At 37.7% G+C, this 25,217-nt stretch overlaps 1 protein-coding gene across 1 annotated transcript in view; it reads right to left on the bottom strand.

Moving 5' to 3' along the window:
• LMBRD1 (LMBR1 domain containing 1) overlaps nucleotides 1-25,217 on the bottom strand; it is a 78,159-nt gene that overhangs the window by 46,454 nt on the left and 6,488 nt on the right. The window contains exons 3-7 of the mRNA XM_074153492.1: nucleotides 22,032-22,092; nucleotides 12,814-12,911; nucleotides 11,780-11,847; nucleotides 6,285-6,373; nucleotides 2,420-2,493 (exon numbers count right to left, since the gene is read on the bottom strand). Coding sequence (XP_074009593.1) covers nucleotides 2,420-2,493; nucleotides 6,285-6,373; nucleotides 11,780-11,847; nucleotides 12,814-12,911; nucleotides 22,032-22,092 — 390 coding nt within the window. The remainder of the gene's footprint in view (nucleotides 1-2,419; nucleotides 2,494-6,284; nucleotides 6,374-11,779; nucleotides 11,848-12,813; nucleotides 12,912-22,031; nucleotides 22,093-25,217) is intronic.

The following is a 25,217-nucleotide window of genomic DNA, read 5'->3' as shown; positions in this document are numbered from 1 at the left end:
AATCCACAGACACAGCACACTGAAGTTTTGGAAATTAAATGGAAGTCACATATTTCCAGGTTCAGATAGTTTTGAGGGCAGAAGCATATTGTGATATTCAGGATGAATGGTATCTACAAACAGTCTGTGCTCAGAAATAAATAGGGAAATAACATCAGAAGTAGGGAATATTAGCAATAAATTGACAAAACTTCCAAATGTTTTGGGTTTTTTTTCAAACATTGTTTACATTTCAGTCAGCAATAAATTTGTGCAAAATAAAACAAATCTTGCATTTTAGATGTTTATGGATGTTCACTAACAGTTATAAAAACCATACCTGGGTAGCTGTTTGGAAGAAACACTAAGGCTGTTCTCCCAGCTAATGAGTTTGTGCGTAATATTAGTCTCATGCAGGTTAAAACCACTACATGCGCTCTGCAGTAATGTAACTGAACACCAGATTAATCTTTCCCTCCATAATTAAGTGAAACAAATTTAAAAGCTGTCATGTTATTACAGGCTAAGCAAAGGTCTCCATGTTTTTTGACCAGCACACGATCTAGATGTCAGCAATATAGCCTGAAGGATTTAGTGACACAAGTCAGTCAGAAAAAGGCTTAAAGTAATAAAATTTACGATTCAGGTTAAAGCATTTAAGTGAACTGAATTGCTCTCAGCCCCATTGACTGAGACACCTACTAGCTGATCCCCCAGAGTGCTCTCCTACCCACTGCACAGAGCTTGGTGACCACCATGCTGTCAGTGTATTGACACAGCCACATAAGAACCTGTACTAAATTGCTTCCCATAATCCTGCTGTAACTTACAACAGCCAAAGTCACTAGTACAAAGAGAAAATCATCAGCTGTGCTTGTTACTCAATTTAGTTTTAAGAGTCTAAATGTAGTATTTAGCAGGCACTTTACCCCCTTATGCAGTTATGGCTAAAACACTCTTCCCTCTTTCACATATCATTTTTCTACAATAATTTTATCCATTTATCACTTGCCTGACAACAGGCTACCACAGAACAACTCCTTGGCTAGCGATGCTTCCAAATAACTTACTGCATGAGCTGTTGTTACAAACCCACTTAAGAGTTCACTAGCAAAGCTACATGGGAACAACTGCACTGTATTAGAGCCAGATTGCAGGCTTCTCTGCTTGGAAAAGAAAGCTGTTTTCACATGACATGACTTTAAAGGTTAAAACCTATCAGGAAAACACTGACTTCTCAGAAGTTTTAAAGCTTTGTCTGCAGTTAACTTCAGCTTTAAAGCTTCGTCTTTGTTGCAAAATTTTACCTTGATGACAAGTTAATACATTACAAACAGGCTGATTACTCAGGGACTGAAGAAATAGAACGGACGGGAAAAGCAAGTGGCCACATCAACATCAAATGTTGACCAAAATATTCAATTGCCACTTGCCATACAAAACATGCATAGAATAAGCCATCATATGAAGTAGAGTTGCAAGCAATAAAAAAAGCTACAAGTTAAAATTGTTCCTTTTCATTTGCATAGAAGAGTCAAGCAGTTGAACTAACACAGCCTTAATCATATGGTTTACAATCAGTTACAGAACGAACACTTTGAAACCTTCTAAGCTACAGGAAGAACTGCAGCAGTTTAGTTGCATGTCTAGGCCTAACAAGACTATTCCCTAGGCTTTAGCAAATAAGCCTCTAAACAGTTAGAGACTATTTGCTTTTAACTTTTTAGTTATTCTTATTTTAAGGAACACATCACAGCAGATGCCTCAGATTCTTCATACCTAAAACAGGCACTGATATCTACCCTTAAATTCTAGAAATACAGAACTGAGAAGCAACGCTTCGTTAAAGACATTGCTTTTTCATTTATTGAATGAATAACAGCCTTTTACGAAGGGACAGCTACGATTAAGAACATTTTGCATATATCTGTACAAACCAAGTTATTCTGCCAGACTTTTCATTGTAAAGCTTTGTAAAGATAAAAACATCAATGTAGAAAAGTCACAGTAAAGGTTAAATTCAGTATTATAGACTGACCAGACCAAGTTTAAGTTATGCCATAGTTCAATGAATAAAGAAAAAGAAATATTTAGTTCTCCACTGCTGGATGGACAAAGAGACAGAGGCCTAAAACCAGGAGGAGGCAGGGAATGTGTGTTACTAGCCATAAGGAATCATGTGACATCCCCTTGCAGAAACACATTGAAATTAAGTCTGATCTGTGCCCAAGTACTGAAAGAGTGGCTCTTAAACTTGCAGTAAAAATTTATTCCTCTCATTCCAAGAACTTAGAAGAACTAAGTGTTGAAACCATGAAAATCCAAAGCTAGGAGACACAGTTGAAGCTACTTAACATGACCATTTTCTGTACAGGTTTAGTCTGTGATAACTGCAAGTATCATGAATGCAAAGAGCTGAAGCACTTGCAAAAGAACTTACTGTGTAAGTGATAGCTGCCAACATCCCAATCACAGTCAAGGAACTAATGGAAAACGAAAGAGCAGTCAGGCCATCTGCAAAAGAAAGAAAAGCCTGTTGAAAATTCCTACAGTAGAAGAACATTTATTCCTGAATTGGTGTCCTAAAGATACTTAAGTTCATTAGAGTGAAGAAAAAAATTGAGCCATAGTTACCAGCCACAACTCAGATGAAAAATTCACCTACTACCACATTATTTTGTCAGCATAGATCCTCCTCCAATACTGCAAGAAGCAGGACAGCCATTTCCCCATTGCTCCAAGTTCACAGATGCTGCATTTAGACAAATGGTTAAATAGCTACTAATGAACTTGCCCCCATGGCTGTCTAAGGCCTGCTTAAGACTTTCTGGCCTCCACAGGGTGATGTGGTAATTTTCACAATTTATACATTGTTTTGTTTGTTATCTCCTGATTTCTCATAATAAAGCACTATCCAGAGAATTAGGCAAGCATACATCCTTCAGGCTGTGGGCTTTCCTTCACTCAGACTGTGTACATCCAGATATACAAACTGGGAAAAAGGTGAGGTGACTGAGGAGTCACTGTAGCCTTATTACCACTCTAAAAACAAAAAGGGATAGTAGAAGAAAAGTATCACCAAACTCAGGCAAACTCCCCGAATCCTCACGCGTATTTTTTCACAACAGCCCTGTCCCTAACCTCACTCTGAAGAACATCATACAAAAAGCTTCTTTTGTTAAATAATAGCTACTATGTTTCCATGATAAAATAGAAATTCAGTTTAAAGAATCAATTTCATGTTTGCATCCAGTCATAATAACTAAGCTACTATTTAATGTTCTCCCCATGTCCTCCCCCCTCTAGTTAATTCAAGAATTTAGAGAACAGTAACCTTTAGAGAACAGTAACTTTTATTCCCCTTCACACAGAATTAGCCAGTTTCCATTCTTTTCCTGAAGATAGCATCAAGCATTCACAAACTGAGAAATTCTGTTATAGTTATCTTCTATGAGAAACTGCATCTTTCTTCTGACCAACCCTACAGGTCTCCTTCCAAAAATACCAAAACCCAACCCAACAAGCAAATCCAACTTCACAGCTCAAATCTATCCTTTGTTATTTTTACTAGATAATATCAAACAACTTGCCCAAAGCTAACAGCAATATGTTATAAATTTCAACTACTATAGCTATATTTAAAAGCAGAAAAAACTCCCTTTAGTACTTGCAAAAGTTTTACCTATATTCTGAGGTTTATAGGGAAAGCCTCACACATAAGTGACCTCTGTTTCTAACGTATCACACAATGTACTTAAACACCATATTTGATGATCCTCCTGCACATATATTTGAAAGCAGCATTTAATATCAACATTAAGAAACTAACTGGCTGAAAAATTGATAGTTTTATACTAGAAGTATATTATCAGGCTCTGCCTCAGTGGATGAGTTTGTATTCCTTTTGTTCTATGTCAGTTCAGTCTCTAGTGGGATTATAACCATCCAAAATTAAGATCTTTGCATTTCTTGGGTTAACTGCGGAAAGGCAAAAGGATAAGCTAATACAAAAACAGGGCAACATGTACAAGTAAAGCTAACAGGCAAGAATTTTGTCCTCATTTCTCCAGCATCTGAAACATGAAAGAACCTTTTGCAACAATACCAACTGGGACTTGCTGGCTGGGGAGCAGCTCTACAAAACCCTGGGGGTCTGGGCAGACAGCACACTGAAGATAAGGCAGTGTGCCCTGGCAGCACAGGAATCAGACAGCACCATGGGCTGGATCAACCAGAGCATACCCATCTATTAAGGGAAGGGACCATACAGGGAATACTGCAACCAGTTTTGAGGCCCCACTACAGGCAAGATAGATAAATCTGAGCAAGTTAAGGGCAGAGAAGTTGAGGGAACTTGTTCAGCCTGGATCAGACAGCTTTGGAGAGACCTAATATAGACTGCCTGCTTGTCAGAGGGAGAGACCAGGCTCTTCAACAGTGCACAGCAGTTGGGTGTGTGACAGTGGGTGACAGTGTGTATACCCACACTTGGTAAGAGCAGAAACTTTGTTTCACCATGAGATTCAAGTCTCCATCCTTAGAGGCTTCTCAAGAGCTAGTTCACAACGCCCTGAGCAACCTGTTCTGACCTTACTGCATCCTTCTTTGTGCAGGAGATTGGACTAGATGACCTACGGTCTCTTCAGTCTGAACTTTCCTATGAAATTAAAAGTCACAAGAGAATGTTGGCAGAGTAAGAAGTCAAAACCAAGATTCCACATCCCAACCCAGCACCTTAATGATTAAGCTTTCCTAGAAATGAGCATTAGCTATAGTATACTTCCATATCAAGGACATGTACAGAGCTGAATATTTAATTGACAGCCATATCAAGGTAGCTTAGAAAAATTAGCTTACCTCTCAGCTCAACTATTGTCACTACCCATACAAGCAGTTTAAGAAGCATTTTATTCTATGCTGTCAGATAGAATCCTTGCGAAGCAAGAGAAACAAATCACTAGGCAGCCAAAATTCTGAAAAAGCTATGGACTCGTCCTCCTCATCTCCTACGCTTGCAAGCACAGCTTACAGCACAGCATGTGCTATGATGAAAGACTCTGCAAGAATGTCAAAGGCAACAAGAATGGCTTCTTCAAGTACGTAAGTGACGAGGAAAACAAGGCAAAGTGTGGGTCTGCTACTGAGTGGCCCTGGTGACGCAGGTCATGGAAAGGGCCAAGGTACTGAATGTCGTCTTTACCTCAGTCTTTACCAGCAAGATCAGACTTCAGGAAACCCAGGTCCAAGACAACAGGGCAAAAGGCTGGAAAGACAACGTATCCTCGGTGGGAGAGAATCATGTTAGAGAATACTTTAGCAAACTGGACAGAGCTGATGGTCCCTGAAGGGATGCACCAAGTACTGACAAGCGTCATTGCAAGGAACTTCTAATCAGTACAAAATGCCTAGAATAATACAGAATGTGACTTTACCAAGGCTCATAGCACTATAGTCTAAAACATTCAGACAGAAGCCAATATCTTGATTTATAGCAAGAATCAGGCACAAATATTAGAGTACTTATGCATTTGGATGAATGCTTGTTAGATAACTTTTAGTTACCAGTTTTCTGGTACATCTGGAAAGTGATACCAAGTCTGCTTCAGCTTACATATAAAACTTCCTTCACACCTTTGCTATGAAAACACTTTGGCTAAATACATGAACTGTGTAAGGTAAAGGTAAAATACAACTTCATGGAGTTTGGCCTTCACAATAGTTCTTTATAGCTGCTGCATAAAGAAGAATAACAACTGTAAACAAAAAAAATTTAGCAAAGGTCAATACTATGAGAACAAAGGAAAAAATCTTAACACCCATAGGATTTTCCTGTCTAAATAGTCAAAGCCACTTATGAAATAGTCTTGTTCTTACAGTGAACAGTAGTATCATGTTTAATAAGGTAAGCACACAAAAACTGTTATACAAGATACACACCATACTGAAGTTCACTGATTTTAAGGTATCCAAGTAACAGAAGACCCCATGGAAAAAAGTACCTTTCCCTCCCCACCATTAACATCATAGGACACAACACTGGAATCCTTGTTGTCAAATGGGGACTGTACTGAAAGCAGACACTACCAGCGTCTCCTCTCTGTACTTTAAAGACGATTCTGGATTGTTTTTGGTTTTTTTTCCTGAACAGAAACACAACAACTTATTGAAAAGATTTAGTGTAGGTGAGCAGCTAAAGTTAGAAAACTGTCACCAAGAAAGTTAGTTGTCTTGTTCAATCAATGACAAGTGTGCCAAAATAAGTTAGTAGCAAGTTACGCAAAGCTCAGAACAAATCCCAAACTTACGACTACTTCCAAATTCTTCAAACAAGAGCTTCACTTTCTCCCATTCTGTGGAGTTTTTCTTGTTGGGAATATCCAAAGGAACAAAAGCACTGTAACAAAGCAAAAAAGGTCTCACTTACCCTAATTAGTCAAATATTTTTAAAAAATTCTACTTTCAAGGAAATAGAAACCCCCTTGCTCCTGAAGAAAAATTGTATGATGTTACATTTAAAAAATTCTGAAGGCAATGTTTAATTTAATTCACATTCCTTCAGATGCTTTGTTTAGACCAGCAGAGTACATGTGTACATGTATGCAGTCAGGTCTGAGGCCAATGTACAAGTAATTTTCTATTTAGCAGTACTAACAGAGGTAAGGACCCAGCACTCAAGCATCATTAAAAGATGTATTAATCTGATTTACTATCCTGGTTTGACTCATATGCAGAGGAGCAAAAAGACTTTAAGCATCAATTGAGACAGATTCTCTTACAAATCCACACTTCTGGAAGCTAGAATAAAATAATTAATGATTCCCACACCGAGCATTAATTAAAGAGACATTTATCTTCCATTATTACGAGTATAATAATATCCGATCTTCTGCATTCCATTCTTGGTTCTATAGTTGGCCCAGAGAACTGCAGAGAAGATCATTAAATATTTTTGATCTTCCAATAAGCAGAGACTAGCAGAGAGTGCTCAGAAGGAAGTCAGGTAGAACAGTTGCCTAGCTGATAGCTTCCTGCTGTCACTCTCCCTATCTACAGTACAATAATAAGAGTAACTCCTCAGCATATCCACAGACAAAACAGCCAGTTCTGTAACAGCTGGAAAAACAGTACCTCCATACCAATCTGAAACCATAGCTTCCAGACAGGAAACAGAATGCCTACAAGGCACCAGGAAGTCAGATGTGAAGAGAAACATTTTGGGTAAAGAATGTGAGGACCCAAACCAACCTCCATAAAGAATGCTCACAGGTACCTTTTAGACTTCTCTAAGAAAGTACATAATTAGATCTCTGCTTCAAGTCCCAGTGAACAAAGGAATAACAAATATGCATCTTCCAGGACTATGTTTCAAACTTCAAGAACAGGGCATAAGCATGTGTTTCAAAGGTTAGAGCTAAACTAACTGCATGCACTTACAAATTTCACATCAAAACCAAAACAGTACTCTGCAAACAAAGTTAAATTTTAAAAGTTAAAATCTTAACTTTCAAAAGAGTTTGATTTTTTGCTTCTTGACTGTGCAAGAGGTAGATTAAGGCTAGCATTTACTAAAGCTGATACATGCTTGCTGACTTTAGATTTTGTTCTGATATCTGCCTTTAGAAGTAATTCATTCTGTAAAATAGCATCCAGGCAAAAAAATCAAGTACTAAAACAATAGTAGGCAGAATTTCTACTTACAAGAGATAGCAACACAAACAACTGCAGGTTTATTTGCTAGAAAGGTTTACAATAGGAGACTCTGAGAAACTAAGTGAGCTCAAGCCCTTTTATTTTAGCACCAGTGTGAATCTGCTGTGGACCACATGCAGGGAACAAATGAGATGGAGTAATATCTTAGGATATTCATAATTTGCTTGCCTTCCCTCCACCCTGCCTTCAAGAGCATATATTTTTTTTTTTTTTTTACTGAGACTACTTACAACCACACTGTCAAAGGACACTAATCAGAACAGAAGCCAAATTACCACACTGTACATTGTCCTCAATTAGTACTCAGCTAAAACCCAACTGAAGGAGATGGACATCTGATTCTGCTCTTGCTCAAGTTCCATGCACCAAGGGCCTCAGAAAAGAATGCAGGAGCCACAAATTCACACATTTTAGTCCCAAGCAAGCAGGAATCTTAATTTCCCCTTGTGAACAGGGTCCCTCAACTAGCAGCAAACTAGCTAGCCAGCTTGTACACGTGGCTGGCCTCTAGCTTAACAGGCCAGAAGAAGAACAAGACAGAGTTACCAAACATAGCGATCTACAGACCTGCATCCAGCCCACACTCCTCAAAGATCTCCAAAACTGAGCCCATCTATTGCACCAGCACAGCAAACAGCAGTTCAAGCCTATTCTTCATGCACGCTAAGCAAGAAGATATTTGACAAAAGTCTTGGCTATTTTGCTATGTTCACTAATGGTCAACACAGCCTGAGGGCCACAGGAGCCATCCACAGAATGATAAGTTTCCATGCTAAATAACTCCATTCGTGTGTCATCACTGCCATGCAATACAAGGCAGCCCACTGGGAGCAAGTGAAACAGAGCACAAGCATCAGCACATGGTTTTAAAGGTGTAGCTGAGAATTTAGTTAATGCAAAGAGAGCAGCTCAGCTGTGATGAACTCCACTTGGAGTTCTGGACACAAAAGAAATTAACTGAAGTCATTTTAGAAATAGAAGCAAACTGCTGTGCTGTTTAAAACACATCCTGGGAATATCATGATTAAGATCTAGATCAATATCTAGACTGCAGAACAAGGAAAGTAAATGCAAGACAGGCAGTTTAAAACTATAAGCTTTCAGAAGGGCTAACAACACACAGGTGTGGATGGGTCAAGTTTGATCCTTGAATCATTAACTACCACCCTTAGGAAAACAATTTCCAACACACTAATGAAATGAGTTTAAATCTTAAAGTGTGTTCTGCTATAATATAATTTGCATAACTATTTATAGGCTAATTAGACATATAATCATAGCTGTTTTAAAGCTAATGGTTCTAGAAAATTTAAAGGTAATCAGTTTAATTCAAATACTGACAGGGAATCATTCCTTTTAGAACCAAATATTCATTAGCCTCAAAAGCAAATATTTTATTTCAAACCAGACTGCTGTATAAGGGTGCCTTAATGTAGGTTGTAGTATCTCAAGTGCCTTGGCTCCAGCACACGGCAGCTAGAGTAAATAAACTATATTCAAGGTAAACTGTTAATTTCTGAGAAGGGAAAGCACTATATGTAAATATTAGTTCTGCATATCCCAGTATATATTTGTCCTGTACTTTGTTTTTAATGATACTTTGCATCAAGTGATTTGTGTGCAGAGCATTTAAGTGCCACAGCAAGAGACAATGTACAGACAGCTAGAGCAGGAGGTATAAATACTACTCCTGATAACAATTTAGACAATAGAAGACTGCTCATTGAGCTGTGTTATCTACTTAGAAAAAAAGCTCCAAGGTCATCGGGCACAAACCAGACATAATGTTTCCCAAAATTGCTCCACTAGAGATCTATTTGACAAAGTAAACATCTAGGTAAGAGTAAGATCTTAAGATTCAAGGTTAATCCAGCTTTTATGGTTTCCTTGAGGACTGCAGAAAAGAGGCAGGGACTTCTTGTGTAGAGCTATCTTTAAAGGAACCAGGCTATTTATTGACCTGTTTAAATTACACAGATTATTTGCTAAATTAATCAGAGCAGAGGTCCTGATATGAGACACTAGTCATGTAAGCACACAAAGATGACAGACTATTTGTAGGAACTTAGCAGGAAATATTCCAATCCCTCTTGCTCTTGTAACCTGTGTGCATGACTATTCTAGCCCATTAAGCCTAGCCTCCTAAAATTAAATCCAGTACATACAATTCCAGTCTGTTTCAATGCTGGCCTGATCCTGACCACAGAAAGTCTCCTGCTACTGCCAGGTATAGGCAGTACTGCAAGACTGGTCTTCACTACCACATTCAGTAGAGCCCCTCATGCTGAGCCTTCAGCTCCAACATTTATCTCCTTCCTATCACACTTAGAAGGCTTTTGTTTTCCCTTGTTATGCAGACAGCTGACTAAGACAAATAACTTCTCCATAACAAGCACATACATAAACATTCAGACACCTGCTTTTTTTAAAGATATATATATATATAACTATGCTAGAACCAAAGTTCACATTTTTCTTCAGCAGTTACCTCATTTGCTTCCTAAACTGAGCTGTTCAGTCTCGTAGTTTCCCCTTAGAGGGACAGACAAGAATTATATTCTTTGCAGCATCTTAAGTACCAAGGGTGTTTTTTCATTCCAAGGGCATTAGGATGACAATGATGCTAATTATTACCATCTTAAAAGAAAGCAACCTCATACATGTAACAGCAAAAAAAAATTGTTCTGATCAGAACCCAGAAATACTAAAATCCTGATCAGTATCTACAGGAGTCCTGCCTCCCTGCAGCAGATACTCCTGCCGCTTAGGCCAGCGGATTTCAAATCTGTACCTATGGAGAAGCACTGCTCAGTAACTCAGTCTCAGCCCAAGCACTGCAGCTGGCTGCTTTGCCGGTCAGTCTCACCCTCGCGTGGCAGTGTCAGGGGGATCAGGGACACTGCTGCAATTTACAGGTTGTGAAGACTTTAAAGAACAAACCTAAGAGCACAGAGGACAATTAGGAAGTCAAAAACCAAGTTCCATCTCACTGTAAGAGAGGAACAAACATGCTTACAGCTACCAGGGATTCAGATGACACTTACTAGAGATAATGATAAACCTTCTAAACTGGATATATACAGTACGTATATGTATGCGTATTACGTGAGCTAACGGTCAGAGAACCAGCTTTTGCCAGAACTTTTAGTAATATTTCTGGATAAAGATTAAGCTAACTCACACTCCCTTATTCTCTCCTAATAGCAAACACATTACTTCCAATTGAAAGGACAATAGACTTCTTAGAAGTGGACCTTAAGTGTTTATCAAAACTAGAAACAATATTCCAATAAGGTAGTATACGATTAGAAGCATTAATTTCACTCTAGTTTCTACTTTACACTCCAGTACTTTAATACAGATCATTTTAGCATACATTTTGTAAATTTTATCAATTTCAGTGCTGCAGTCAAAATGCTAAAAAGCTTATGATACAGCATACATTAGAAACATTCACTACTGGTGTGCGTGTCATGCTTAATGGTTATCTTCAACTGAATTTGTAATACTGCTTGGAGTTTCAGAGTAATAGCACTTGCTGCAAACAAGCTACCTACTTCAGTAACATCTGCCTTTCCAACAAATGCCAGCAAAACCTTTATCACACAGGGGACAAGTAAGTATAACCTCACACATATTTACATCCTTCACACAACACTTCCATTCAGGAAAGTACCAAGCACATAACACCTATGCATGTTCCTAAAAGCTGTCTTGGGATGTCCATGAAAGCATTCGATCGAGGCAGAAAACAGGAAGAACACAAATATTTTAACTGAGATATGAGTACAGTGGTAAATAAATGGCATAGCCATCATGTCCTTAGTGGACATTCACGCTGCACAAACAGGCAGAACTTGGAACCACAAGTACCTCCAGAATTAAGAAAACCTTTCTAGCTTCTAGTTAAGCTCCTACTTTTCACATAACCTAATTCTCAGGTTATTTAAACCCTATTAGAGATTAACTAGATATTCATTACACAGATAGAGTGGACCATAATCCACCTTTTTAATCTTGCACAGGACAAAGTTCTGTTTGGGGTTCTATTTAGTATATCCCCATTAACGTTCGACCCATAAATACTTACCCAATTAAAAGAAGAACTGCACAAATTGTGATGAATCCCAGAGTATATTTGAGTGCAGTTTTAACCTGCTGTATATTAAAGAAAAAATATATTAACATAAAATAAATCCAAAGGGATTTGTCCAACAGGTTATGGCAAAGCATACTTAGCATAACAAGTGTTCTACAAAAGAAGCTCCACAGAAAACATGAATCACTTTAGAAACAAGTCAGAAGCACACATTCTTGAAGAATCTCATGGCTTGAGAACTATGAACAATTACACTGAATTATGCTTCTATTATAAACTATACACTTGAGCAGCTGTGGCCAGAAGCCAGGGTACATTCGTTTCATGCAAATATACTCAAAGAAAATTCTTATTACCAATGCTTTATATTATGGCTATGATAAGAAGTCTTTTTTATCATGTTGAGGTTGCAACCGAATAGAGGGGAAATTATTATGATCAATGACTAAAAGATTCTTTAAGAAAAGTATTTTCATTTGAGAAGATAGAACCTTACTGGCATGCATTTATTGTATTCTCTGGAATGTTGTGCATATCAAAAATCTTCAGTGCATTACAAAAATAACCAAGTGCTAGCTTCAGGTAAAGTACTATTGCCTACTTGAAGAAAAATTGCGAATGCTGCGAGATGGCAGGTACTCAAATTTAGTTTCTATCTCAGAATCAGTATAATCTTCCTGTCTTTAAAAACCTGTTCATATGTTTTCTATTCCAAGGAAAATCTCATGTAAGAAGTTTTAACTTCCTGCATATGAAATCACAGACAAAGGAATTTGTAGGAAGCTTAAGTAATTAAAATCTATATAGCCATGAATTCGTTATCTCAGTAAAGTTTCATTTCATGTGAGATCACAGTGCTTAGAGTAGACTATGCCAGACTTATCAAGAGCTGTCTCAGTATTTTAAAGGAATTGTAGCAATACTTAGAAATGCTATTTACACTGCAGTATTCAAGTTAGACTATCATTCTTGCCTGTATTCATTTGTCTTTTCACTGCCTGGTGCATTTGCTAGAGTGAACTTACTAAGCATGTGTTGCCATCATCTTCTTCCTTCTCTTCATAATAGAAATACACAAAGGGAATCCACAGAAAGACGCAGAACAGTATGATGGAGTACAAAGCTAGGAGAAAGAATTTCATTAAGTGAAGAGACAAAGTTACATTGGCACTTCATTTACTGCATAGTAATTCAAAGGAAAGAATCAAACATTAGTTTCATGTCATTCTAGCTCTTACTAATTTCAAGCACTGAAAAGTTTAGTAAAATTTACTAGCCAGTGCATGAACTATTCATGTTTTGTGAACTCCAAAGGACTTATAGAATTAACCCTTCCAAACTAAGGATTTCAGATCCACCTTCAATTCAGCAATGATAAAAAGACTGAAAGTAATCATCCGCATGCCAGTTACATACAGGACTAGCACACTGAGGATGAGGTAGCATAGGGGATAGCAAATAAAAGTAAGCGATGCCACCTAATAACAGGAGTTGTTCACAGAAAAGGTATATACAAAAAATATAACAAATTTAAAGCTAAGTTTCAGAGGATGTTCTACTAGTAATATAAGTACATTATAGATCAAAGGCATGGTTATATCTCAATTCACAAAATAGAAAAGTATAGTATCATCTCTTACCATTCCTTTTTTAAATGGGGGACTAAGTGAAGGTTGCAACAGCCAGTTACCCAAGTAGCCACTAAATTGAAGCAGTCACACAGTCATACTTTGATGCACAGGTGATCTTAAGAGACTCTAAACCAGGTAGTTTCACATAGGTGAAGGGTTAAACTAACACATAAGTCTTTACAAACATCAAGAATTTCAAGTTTAATCAGCAGCTCTGTGTATTATAACAGGTTACATGCTTCTTAGGACCTTTAGTAAAATCCTTCAGTACTGCAAAATATCTTATACCATGAATCTTTCAGAAGTCCATTAGGAAACTAAAAGCTATCAAGCAGTGCATTACAGTGTTTGCACCCCACAAGAAAGGTATCCACCCTAGAAGAGTTAACCAAGCCCTCAAAACAAAATGTTAGAAGTACCACACAACCAACACTGCTTGTGCGAGTATGAAGTCACCCCTTGAAGTACAGATACCCAGGACTACAAAAATCCTGTGATCTTTGGCTATTTTTAATCTTTACCTTCTTTTGCATAACTAATTTGTTATTTCCCACCACTGACCAATAAAATAATCTCTAACTTAAGTTCACAGCCTCTTATCTTGGCTAGTGCACTCCCTATAGTACCCATGTATTTCACAGAAATCTACCTTGGCATTTTTACCAAAGGTGATATAGAAGCCAAATAAAGTATCAACATCTGGAACCTAAATATGAATGAGAAATTATTTCTAAACAGAACTCATCCTTTGGAAAAAAATATTTCAAAGTGTTAGAGGTACCTACTGTTGAGAGTGCTAAGCTAGTATGATAGTGTAACAAACAGAAGTTGTTCTTGGTTGGTTCATAAACTCTCACATTTGCCAAAAGCATAAAATTCAGGCTCATACCTTAAAATTTCAAACTCTGACATGTAGCTTTCTTAGACCTTCTAGAGCAGTACTCAAACTGCTTCAGTATTGTCAAGGTTTTCAGAAATCAAGCCTCTCTAACTTTTATAGTAGTCCTAAATGCACACTGTACTGTTCCAGTAAATATGGCAAGTTACACACATCATTAATCAAAGTTCAGAATAATCAGCCCATAGAGGTCACTGCAAGCACAGAAAACATTCTCACTTCCAAGGTTTACTATATTAATTTCAGCATACCTTACTTATGAGGTACAACCATAGCTCATTAGATAATGACACTGATACATGTTTCTTCCAAGGGGATAAAGGAAGAGAGACTCTAAATCCAAGAGAATATCTATGAACTATGTGAAATAAAGCTACCATTTATCTCTACACCAAACATTGGTACTGCCTAAATGCTGTTGCTGCAGCAACTTAATTCAATTTTAAGAGAACAGCTCAAGCTTCTGGCACTAAACTTGGGTTTTTTTAATTTAAGCTGCTGGCGTGCAGTTACTGACTACATAGCTGATCTATATCTTTAATTTGTTTTACGCAGTATGTTCTATCATTGTACTATAAAACTATAAATCCTTTCTTTTCTGAAAACTGTTTCCTGACACTTTCTTGTGATTCCTCATGCTAATGTCCAGCTGTCCATTTTTTTTCTGATCTGCTACAGTGTATTAGCAGAGGACAATTCTAAGTGTATCTGATCGTCGGTAGCCACTTAACTAAACTGGTTTTGTTGAACTGCCTTATTCAACTGGATTGAGGCTGCTGATTTGATATATAGCTTGTCCAGCCTTCACCAGGTTTTGTAAAAGCCACTCATAGCACAAGCATCTGAACAGGACACAGTAGGTAAGCAAAGTTTCCAGCTCGGTTCAAGAAACACTACCAAAAAAAAAAAAAAGTATTTTCACATACTGCTATTAAACACCACTGTATTCAGCTTTTAGAGGACAAGTGTTTGACAAGTCATCTTTCAAAAACTTTTTGGCAACTATCTTATTAAGTCATCTATTCCAGGCTAAATGGTGCTTCTCAACTCAAATGGTAAATTAGCAAGCTTAAACCACTACAGTAAAGTTTAAGTCAGAGGCAATTGTATAAACCAGAAACTTTACAGGAGTCATAACAGTTCAATACCATGACTATGTGCACACCTAGAGGAGTCTGTGTGTCAAATAAGTAACTAAATTTAAGTTTTTTTACTTGTCAGATCCAACTTCCACAGTAAAGGCAGTCAGAAAAGCAACTGTATCAGTTCCCCAAACCCACCATTTGAGTAATACAATGCAATATGCAAGAGTTCATGTAAAACCAGATCAAAGACCCATCAAAACAACATATTTTCATTCAGTAAATATTAACTTCTACTGAACTAGGCATTGCTACCAACAGTTCTATTCCAATTTTTTCAAACTCATTTCCATTTCCACATCCAGTGGCTGACCAGAAAACAATGTTTAGGATAGTGTTTGCATTCTGCAAGATTTAAATCAAGTTTAGATGCAAGTCTAAGCACTCTAAATAGAATGTTGCATAAAGCTTTTGACATCCTCCCTAAGTTTCATAGTTTCTGAAGGGTAACATCTATAAGCTTCCCTTTAATGTCAGTGTAAACAAAGCAAGTGACTACCCAGATTAACTTTACCAAAAGGGTAAGTAATTGTACTTTCCTTGAAGTCATAGTTAACTCAATCCAATCCCCAAATTCCTGCCAGCATTCTCAAATCCCCAAGTCCCCACCAGGAATTTATCATATTAAGGAAAAATCCATACTGATTTAACAATATGTCATAGCAGCAGGAAAACAATAAGGAAGAGTTTGGGTTGCAAAAAGCTAGGCTAATGTAGCAGACTATTAAACCCTTTGGAAAATGGAGTAAAGTAGAGGATGACAAAAGTTATTTTTAAAAGATACCACTAAGCCCTCTTATATCAAGCCGACTCCTCAGTTATTTGAAGATAACTATTACACACCTCTTTGTATCCTCTTCCCTCAAATATCTAGCCAAATGCTTCAGCTCACCGAGCGCTTGCTTGGTAGTGGTGGAGTTTGATTTTGGCTACTCAGGTGATTTCTAAAAACTAATTGGAAGGAAATTAAAGTCCATTTAGTATTAGAAAGTGCCACTCATCTTCTTGAAGAAAAGAGGTAGCTTCTGGTCTTTATTTCAAAAAGCCAAGCCACATCTAACCAAAGATATATTTATTTCCAAATTATCAAGATGAAGTTAAAAAGTCAGTTTCAGATAATACTGCTAAACTAATCAAAACTTGTCTAAGAGTTGATTAGCAAGCTACAAGAAATACCCACCTAGACTGTCCCACAATATCTATAGAAGCATGTTAAAAAAGATTTATTCCCAGGGTTTAGTCTTATTCCAGTTCATATCAAATTAATGCCTTTCACACAGAACTATCAGCTCAAGACCTACACCTTCTTAAAAAAAGACTGTACTGGATATTAATAAAACTAGTGAATCTAGTGAGAATCTAATAAGGTGTATTTCTGCAAACCTTTGCTAATAAAACCTCCTGTTTCTGAAATTCTCAATATAAATTTAGAAAAAACATTAATCCTGTAAAAATCAGTGCAGAACGCATGAGTGGAGTAAGAACAATGATTCATCAAGCCCAGTACCATCCTCTCAGTGGTGGCCAATCTCAGCACTTTTGAGTCAAAATGAATTCCTACCAATTTTGAAATTTGGGCTAGCACACCACAAGCATCCACCAAATGCCAACAAGGGCTTGAGCAGAGGGGCAAAAAGCACACCAGCACGTTGCTGGAAACTGGATCCCTTCTCACACAGACAGTGCATTTCCATTTCAAGAGAGCATCTAGATTTAATACTTAAGTGATACTTCTCACACTATTTAAGCTATTGACTACAAACGTTGAGCCAAGCTAATTCCAGGTGCAGCTAAAGCTTTGTTTCTGCCAACTCAATTGTTGAAGTCAGCAGATCTGCATAGCTATAATGGTTCTCCCTGGGGGTTCTTCAGTGAAGACCCTGGGAAATCTCCAAGTAAAGGCTAATACCTTCAGGCAGTTCATGAGCCTGTCAGGTAGTCACCACCACCTAAAATGAGGAGCAGTCACTTCAGTTGCAGTTTCCTTTCCCACACACATTGTTTGAAGCCATTAAATAGTCAATTCCTTCAAATTTACACTTTACTAAAAGAACAGAAATTCTCAGCCAATGTTGACTAACAGGTGCTTTGCATTGGAAACCTTAAGCTGTAATAGCAGACCCCCTTTCAACTCTGAGACAGGATTTGCATACACAAGATTCAGCATGAGACTCATTCCAGAATTTTTCATCCATCATGAATGCTTTGCTGACACTTAGTCCTTAAATTCATCTTAAATGCACTCTCTAGAAGTTACGGGCTTTCAATGCATTAAAACTTATCTTGAACGATTACAACTTGAGGGTAACTTTATTTACACGTAGTAGCATAAACTCCAACTTACACTTACTGTTGCAACAGCTCTGCTATTTACTCTGTTGAAAAACCTTGTTACCATAGTAATTTTATAGAACTGTAACATAGGAAAAAAAATGAACTTAAGAATAGCTTTGCTTTTTTTTTTTCCCAAGCAAAATCATTCCAAGACAGACCTGACATCTTTGTTCATCCATCAAGTCTTAAGATTGCCTGTAAGAATTTTTTAGATAGAACTGAAAATTAACTATGTGAGCTATAAATTTAAAGTAGTAAAACACTGTTCTTCCTGTTATACTACAAAGAAAACGTTAAAAGATTTGCAGCTCCTACCAACAAGACAGGAGATTGATGGTTTGGTTTTTGAATTCTATTTTTCAGAACTTAGGAAAAAGGAAGAGCAGCACCTTTCATCAGGTCATATGAGTTAGTTACCCAAAGGCAAGCACCTAATTGCCTGTCACTGCCCACTAAAAGGGCTCTTTATTCCCTGGAAAGCTAACCTTCAAACTCAAAGGTTTTGCAGCAGCAAACAGCTAGTCAGCCAAATGGCAAAGATACTCCCTTCCCGCTAAACTCCCTTGTGGCACAACAGGCTGCCTCAGCTTTCATTATCACACTTCTGTAGACTTTAGTTTTACATCAGGGACTGCTCTTTGCTCTGGCTAGAGGTCCAACTTTTGTTTCAAAACATTTTTCTGGGTTGTTATCAGAAGCTTGAAACACTATCACTGGGAAAGTGCTTCATTCTATAGCCAGTACAACAACGGCTCTTGCCAGAGAGTAAGCAATTTTCAGCAAGAATTCCTTGGTAGGGTTTGTTTGTTTTAAAGATGTTTCTCGAGAACGGTTCTTATCTCAAGTCAAAATGACTAGTTTTCTGCTGTTTTGCACCATAACAATACAAAGACACCTGAACTATGAGAGAGTTAGACCTGTTAGGAGCCTTCAAGTAAATTATAGCAATGGTCCCTTCATTACATTTTGACTTTTCCTTTTTTCTCCTCGTAGTATGCAAATGCAACTAGGAACAACAAAGAATAGAAAAAATGCAGTCAGTAGAAACTGGGAAGATTTCAAGCAAATCACTGAGATCAATATAGACCCTCAAATCCCATTGAGAGACTATAGGAAGCTCAAAAATATTATACGATCATAAGCCTTTTCCATCGCACAAAACTTCTCCTCTTCCAGATCGTGCCATATACTGGTGCATCGCATAACATCAATATTACTCAGTTGCTTAAAACAATGTTTTGTTATTTACTCCCTCACTTCTCCTGCTGAGGAGCCACAAGCTATTTCAGAAAACCTAAAATGAGTGTTTCCTCCCAAATAAATTATTCTCACATCTAATAAGCGATTTCTTAAAACGATTTTTCATCAAGACTGCAAGAGCAGACATCATTTTCCCCGGGGAAAATGACGGAATATAAAGCAGTAGTGAATTTCAGTCATCATCACTCACTTGTTTGAAGCAAGACAGGTAAAGCAGTTCACCACAGTAAGTGCCAATACTATAGTAGACTTTCAACTTATGTTCTGACACACTGCTTCTCAAAAATCGCACTTATTAGGAGAGTGTTTCTATACATGTAGCTCCACAATATTTGATTTGTCAAGCCTGGCTGTGCAAGTCTTCTGCAAATATTTAGCATGTCTTCTCCTAGGAACAGACCATGAAAACACATGGCCGCATTTGCTTGTGCCTACTAACTCCTAGAAGCCCGAATCCTTGTGTCAATGACGTGGTATCAAACACTTGCAGCAAGCAGACAGAACTCCATGCAAAAATCATCCAATTTATACCAAGTGTTATTTTGGATAAATTCTTACTCAAGAATTTCTTTAACCTAGGAACCACCATACAATAACTATTCTTGACTTAAGAAAAATACTTCTATTTAAGAAAAGAGGAATAGAAAAATCAGGAGTTTAGCTTACACTTTAAAGCAAATCCAAAGAGATGCCCATAGTATTTAGCAGACACTCCTTGCCAAACTATAGTTGGGAGGCACTTAACACATGCAGGTCAAGAACTCAATCTAACTCTCAGGAAAACCAGGATCTGCCAATGGCATCCTTTCACCATTCACAGAACTTTACCAAAGAACGCTGAGCATCAAGCCGATTCCAACAGGTACGAGTTACTTACTAGAGGAAGAAATGCTACAGAACACAGCTCCAGGTTACTGTCAGTTGTTTCAGCCTGATTCTTTGTGGTACAGAGGAAACTGCCATTGGATAGTTTCCAGTTATAACCATTTCTGAAAAGGGTTTTCCTTCCAAACACAAGCTGACATGCTGTTTTAGAGCATCTGCCAACCACTGATCATTCTTCAATCACTCAAGTACTGGCAGACACATTCTACTACAGTTGGTTTTATGAGAATTACACACTAAGCCACTACTGCTTCAAAGTAATCCATAGGCTGTTTTCCTAAATAAAGCTTTTAGGCTACTGAAGTCCCACTTCAAAATACAGATATTTCAAGATTCATTCTGAAAGTTACCTCATTTATCATTCCACCAGTACAAAGTTATTCTACTTTGATATCAGTCTAGCCAAGAAACCAGCTGGGTATGAGAGAGAGAGAGAGAACGAGAACATGGGGACTAATGACTTTGTAAAAAAAGCTTTTACTGAGAAAGCTGTCACAAAATGTGTAAATTGCAATACAGGTAGCAAAGTAATCCTTAATAGTCTAAAACATCAGTTAAACCACAGTCTCCAAATTCTTGCCACAATTAGAAGTGACTTGGATTAAATGGCAGGGACCTAAGTGTACCAATTATTCATACTATAAGTTACCAGTATAGCTACAGCAGACAAGTAAGAGATACATTTATTACCACATTTTTAGGAGAGTTAAGAAAGTACTGGTATTCATGTCCTTAAGGACAAAAGGAGATTCAGTTCTGAATTCCTCAAATTAAGATCACAAAAGAAAAATATTTTTAAACAAATCTTTAAATCTCTACCACCATCTGGAGGATAGGCTATGAAATAAAATATTAGTCCTACAATATTTGAAGTAGACCTGTCCAGATAAGCCAAAACCAACAGGTTTTCAGATTTAACCTCAGATCTACTCCAAAAATTACTTCAGGATTTACCAAGAGACATTTTGCTTTAAAAAGAGACTCAGCCCAAAACATCTCACAGAAATTCATCCATCAGTCTCACAAACCTATAGAAAATGGTCCACAGAAGAGTGTGAAGACTGTTCCCCATCAGGAATTCAGAAATGCTTGGGCTGTTAGCAACCTAGCAAGAGTATAAAGCAAATACAAAGCAATTCCAGTCTTCTGTAGTGAAGAATTTTTGTGGAAGATAAAATAGTATTTTAAGAGTTCCTTTTGAAAACAGAGAAGTTTGTTACTTTTTGCTTTAGGCTGCACTGCACGTTCTAGTTTCTGTCACTATTGCAGGCACACTATAAGCATTTTGTAACTTAAAGAAATCCACTATTTAGAACCAATTATTTCCCGATCTAAAAAAAAAAATAAGATATATGTATTCAGGAGCCAACCCATCCAAGAGAAAAAACTACAACTTTTAGGAAACATGACCAAAAGCAGGCAAGTATCTCTGAATTTGCATCGCTGACAGAGGCAAGCACTTAACTCAAACAGTGACAAGCATCACTCTTCTATAGCTACCTCTTACATACGTATACTTGTAAGTAGTAGAGCTTTTCATAAGAACTAAAATAAACTGATCTAAAACTACACAGAGGTTTTGTGAACTGTTATTTTATTAGATTTTATTGCAGTTATTTTTTTTTGCTTCGGTTTTGTTTAGGATTACAACTCTTGAATCAACTCCTTTATGCTCCTTTATAGTAGCTCTTCCTTTAAATACGGCAATTGCTGAATCTAAACACTTAAAACACAAGTGTTAGACTCACATTTGCACAAACTTTATACACAGTAGGCAAGTTTCATACTGCTGCGTACATTACATGCCATAAAAGTTACAGCAAAGCCATGTGTTTCCCTTAATGGACACAGAAACATGTTAACAGCAGATTATATGACATAAGCCATTAGCCTTTTCATGGATTCACCTTCAGTGTATTAGCATTTTTAGGAGGGTCTTGATCATAAAAAAAAAAAAAAAATCAATGAAGGGCACCAAGTGTAGGACTAATGTTCAACTAAAAAGGGATAATCCAGTATGACACCTAAAAACTTCATGTATTCACTTAAAGGTCCTATTAATTGAAAAAAAAAAAGACATTAAAAATACTTACTGTAGTATCCATAAAGCACAGTATCTTCAATTTGTCTTGAAACATTAGCATCAGCCCATTCCTAATAATAAAAGATAGAAGCATTTAACATCAAATGAAACAAAAGAACACTTCATTCAACAGCATTCTTATAGAAGTGAAAAAACCCGCTCATATCAAATGCCCAAAAAAAAGAATTAAGCACCGAGTTTGGCTATTTTAAGGGCTGGAATTTAAGTAAGAGTTAATTCACCTAACAAAGCTGATTAATAAATGTGCTGCATTTCAGGGGACAGACACTGCAGCAGTATCCCACTGCTTATACTCACTTTGGCTGTTAGCCTCATACTTCAAATTAGTTTGTTTTTTTTATTCAGAATCCTTAGTTACCATACATTATATGGTCAATGCTCAACTGAAATAAAATTATCAGTGAATATCATTTTTAGCAACAGTTTAGTACATTTACTTTTGTTCTCTACTTAGGTGGCACTGAAAAATAAGTATTGCAGGAAACTGATTCATTTTCTACTTATCAGACAATGCAGCTACTGAGTCTGAAGCTCAATCTGAACAGCTTTTCAAAATATTTTCTAAAAGACAACTGGTTACTTGCAGTTCTGGCCCTTTTTTCTGAGCACTGCAGTGGACATGAAGCTTCAAAGTTAAGGCATTGCAGGGACAAAGCTGTCCCCAGAATGAGTTTTCTACAAAACCCGACATGTGACAGGCTTGGAAGCAGTGTGGTACACTACAACAGACTGCAGACAACTAAGCTGTATCAACTGCCCAGCCCACTAGTTGGATGCATTGGATTTAATTTTATAATTAAAACATCTATATCTGCTTTGCAACTCTTCAGAAAATATGAATGTGCAAAACATTAACGGAGGGACCCCATCAAGTCAAGGATGCACTCATTTTGAAGTCAATACTTCTCAATCAAAAAAAGCACTAGTCTTATATCAGTAAGGCTGACACCGGGAATTGCTACAAGAGCAGCCCCAAAATCCCACTTGAGGCTGATACCCACATTACCGAATTTCAGTCACAGAAACAGCACCACAAACTTGTCTGGGAACACCTTCTAGAAAGAAGAGTCAGGTAATGAAGATAAAAACACTTTCTAGATGCAACTCAACAGAAAGGGCAGAGTCAAATTTGATAAGCAGAATCTGCTTTGATAGGACTTCAAACTAGGAAGAAAAGTTAATTCTGTACAGATGGCCCTTCCTAAGGTATCAAACATGTATTTTTCAAGCATGTAAGTCTAGATGTGGATAGTATCTGAAGACCATATTCTTCTGAGAATTTCTACAGCACTTCCTGTTACTACTGTACTTGGCAACACTACAAGAGAGACCATCATTAAAGAACACAAGTACATAGAGATAGATATAAAAAAATGCTACTTCTAAAAAGTTACTGGCTACAGAGCTTTGGGAGCTCCCCTGTGTGTTGTGCTAATTCAACCCCAGCTCTCTCAGCCTGTCTTCACAGCAGAGGTACTCCAGCCCCCTCATCTTTGTGGCCCTCCACTGGACCTGCTCCAACAGGTCCATGTCCTTCCTGTGCTGAGGACTCCAGAGCTGGATGCAGTACTGCAGGTGGGGTCTCTCCCCCTCTAGTCTGCTCTGGTGAATCACCTCACCCTGCTGGCCACACTTCTTTTGATGTAGCCCAGGATGCGGTTGGCTTTCTGGGCTGCCAGCACACATTGCCGGCTCATGTTGAGCTTCTCATCCACTAGCACCCCAAGTCCTTCTCCTCAGGGCTGCTCTCAACCCACTCTCCACCCAACACGTATTTGTGCCTGGGATTGCTGTGACCCAGGCGCAGGACCTTGCATGTGTAGGTTTGTTTCAAACAGTTAAGCTCCAGCCCTTTCACTTGGTGTTCAGATGTGTGCACTAATACAGAGCATATGAGAAACACAAGTGAGCATACTCCTTAAACCTCAAGTCTTGTCATGTGCAGTCTTTAACACTTGCTTTAATAGTTCTCTCAGAACTATCTAAACTCTGATGGAATATGGGCTTAGCAACATACCATAAACACTTCATTTCTCTGTCTCAGAACATCAGCGCCACCTTCCTTTGTGTTACTATATTAAGGCTTCCAGTAGGCCACTTTACATTAAGCTTTTAAAGTTCACTGTCTGAAATTAGATTATCATCCAACTAGAATTTGAGTAGAAAAGTATAAATGCATTTTGTCATCTAATCAACAAAAAGAAAGGTTGAAAAATATTTTAGCAGAAGGGACAGAAGCAACACCTTAAGTTCAGTGTCTGTCAGGTACAGTAAGCCCAATCTTAGAAGACCGTCCAAATCAAACCCAACAGCGTTTCAGCTGAAAAATTTCTAGGCATTTGTATGAAAACACACCACTAAAGAATTTGATCAGAATAAGTTAAGAATAAACACATAGAATATTAGGGTGTTTAAATTCCCTAGTTTTAAAAACTAAGGAAATGCATTACTTAAATTATGCCAAAGGAAAAAGCAAGACTGAACTGATCAGGTGGCACTATTTACTTCCAAGTATTTGAAAAAGGTGCCTCCTATGGAGACACTCAGAACCCATACCAACCAAGAATCACCAAGAAAACAGTAAGACCCAGAGTTAAGTGGCATAGTCACTTTACAGAAAAAGGTAGCTAGTAATTGAAATGTAAGAGGTCTGAACTGACAAAACCTGCCTCTCCTCCAAGAAAGCATTTCCAACCGCGTACAGACGTAGAACTTCAAAACGTTCTAATTGCTTTTCATTTTGTTTCTCAAATTAAGTTGTGTACAGGACCAGAGTAATATGCTAGGAAACATTCATTACAGCTTATTAACATATTGAGATGTTATCTTACATTAAAAGATATAAAGGTGCAAAGATACGAGCATTTCACCAGTGTGTATATGTGCCCGAACTTAAAAACTCTGCATTCCTCCACACAAGCAGCTGTAATGCAAGCCGATGTAATAGTGTACCGTATCTATTACATCAGCTTTCAGTCAGCTGCTGAAGTCCTGCAAACTAAGGAGGTAAAAATCCATAGTCTCATTAGCAAGTTATCCACATGCACACATCAACAACCCAGAAGTTAAGTAACCAGTTCATCTGAGCCGTTTCAAAAGCTAGTGACGGCAGCACTGTCCTGTCAAAAGCAAGCAGCACTGTTACCTAGTGTCAGAGCTTGGACATTCTCACAGC

The sequence above is a fragment of the Numenius arquata genome, chromosome 9, assembly GCF_964106895.1.
Source record: "Numenius arquata chromosome 9, bNumArq3.hap1.1, whole genome shotgun sequence".
Lineage (NCBI taxonomy): Eukaryota > Metazoa > Chordata > Aves > Charadriiformes > Scolopacidae > Numenius > Numenius arquata.
The sequence above is the reverse complement of the archived record's forward strand: the minus strand, read 5'-3'. Positions and strand labels throughout refer to the sequence as shown.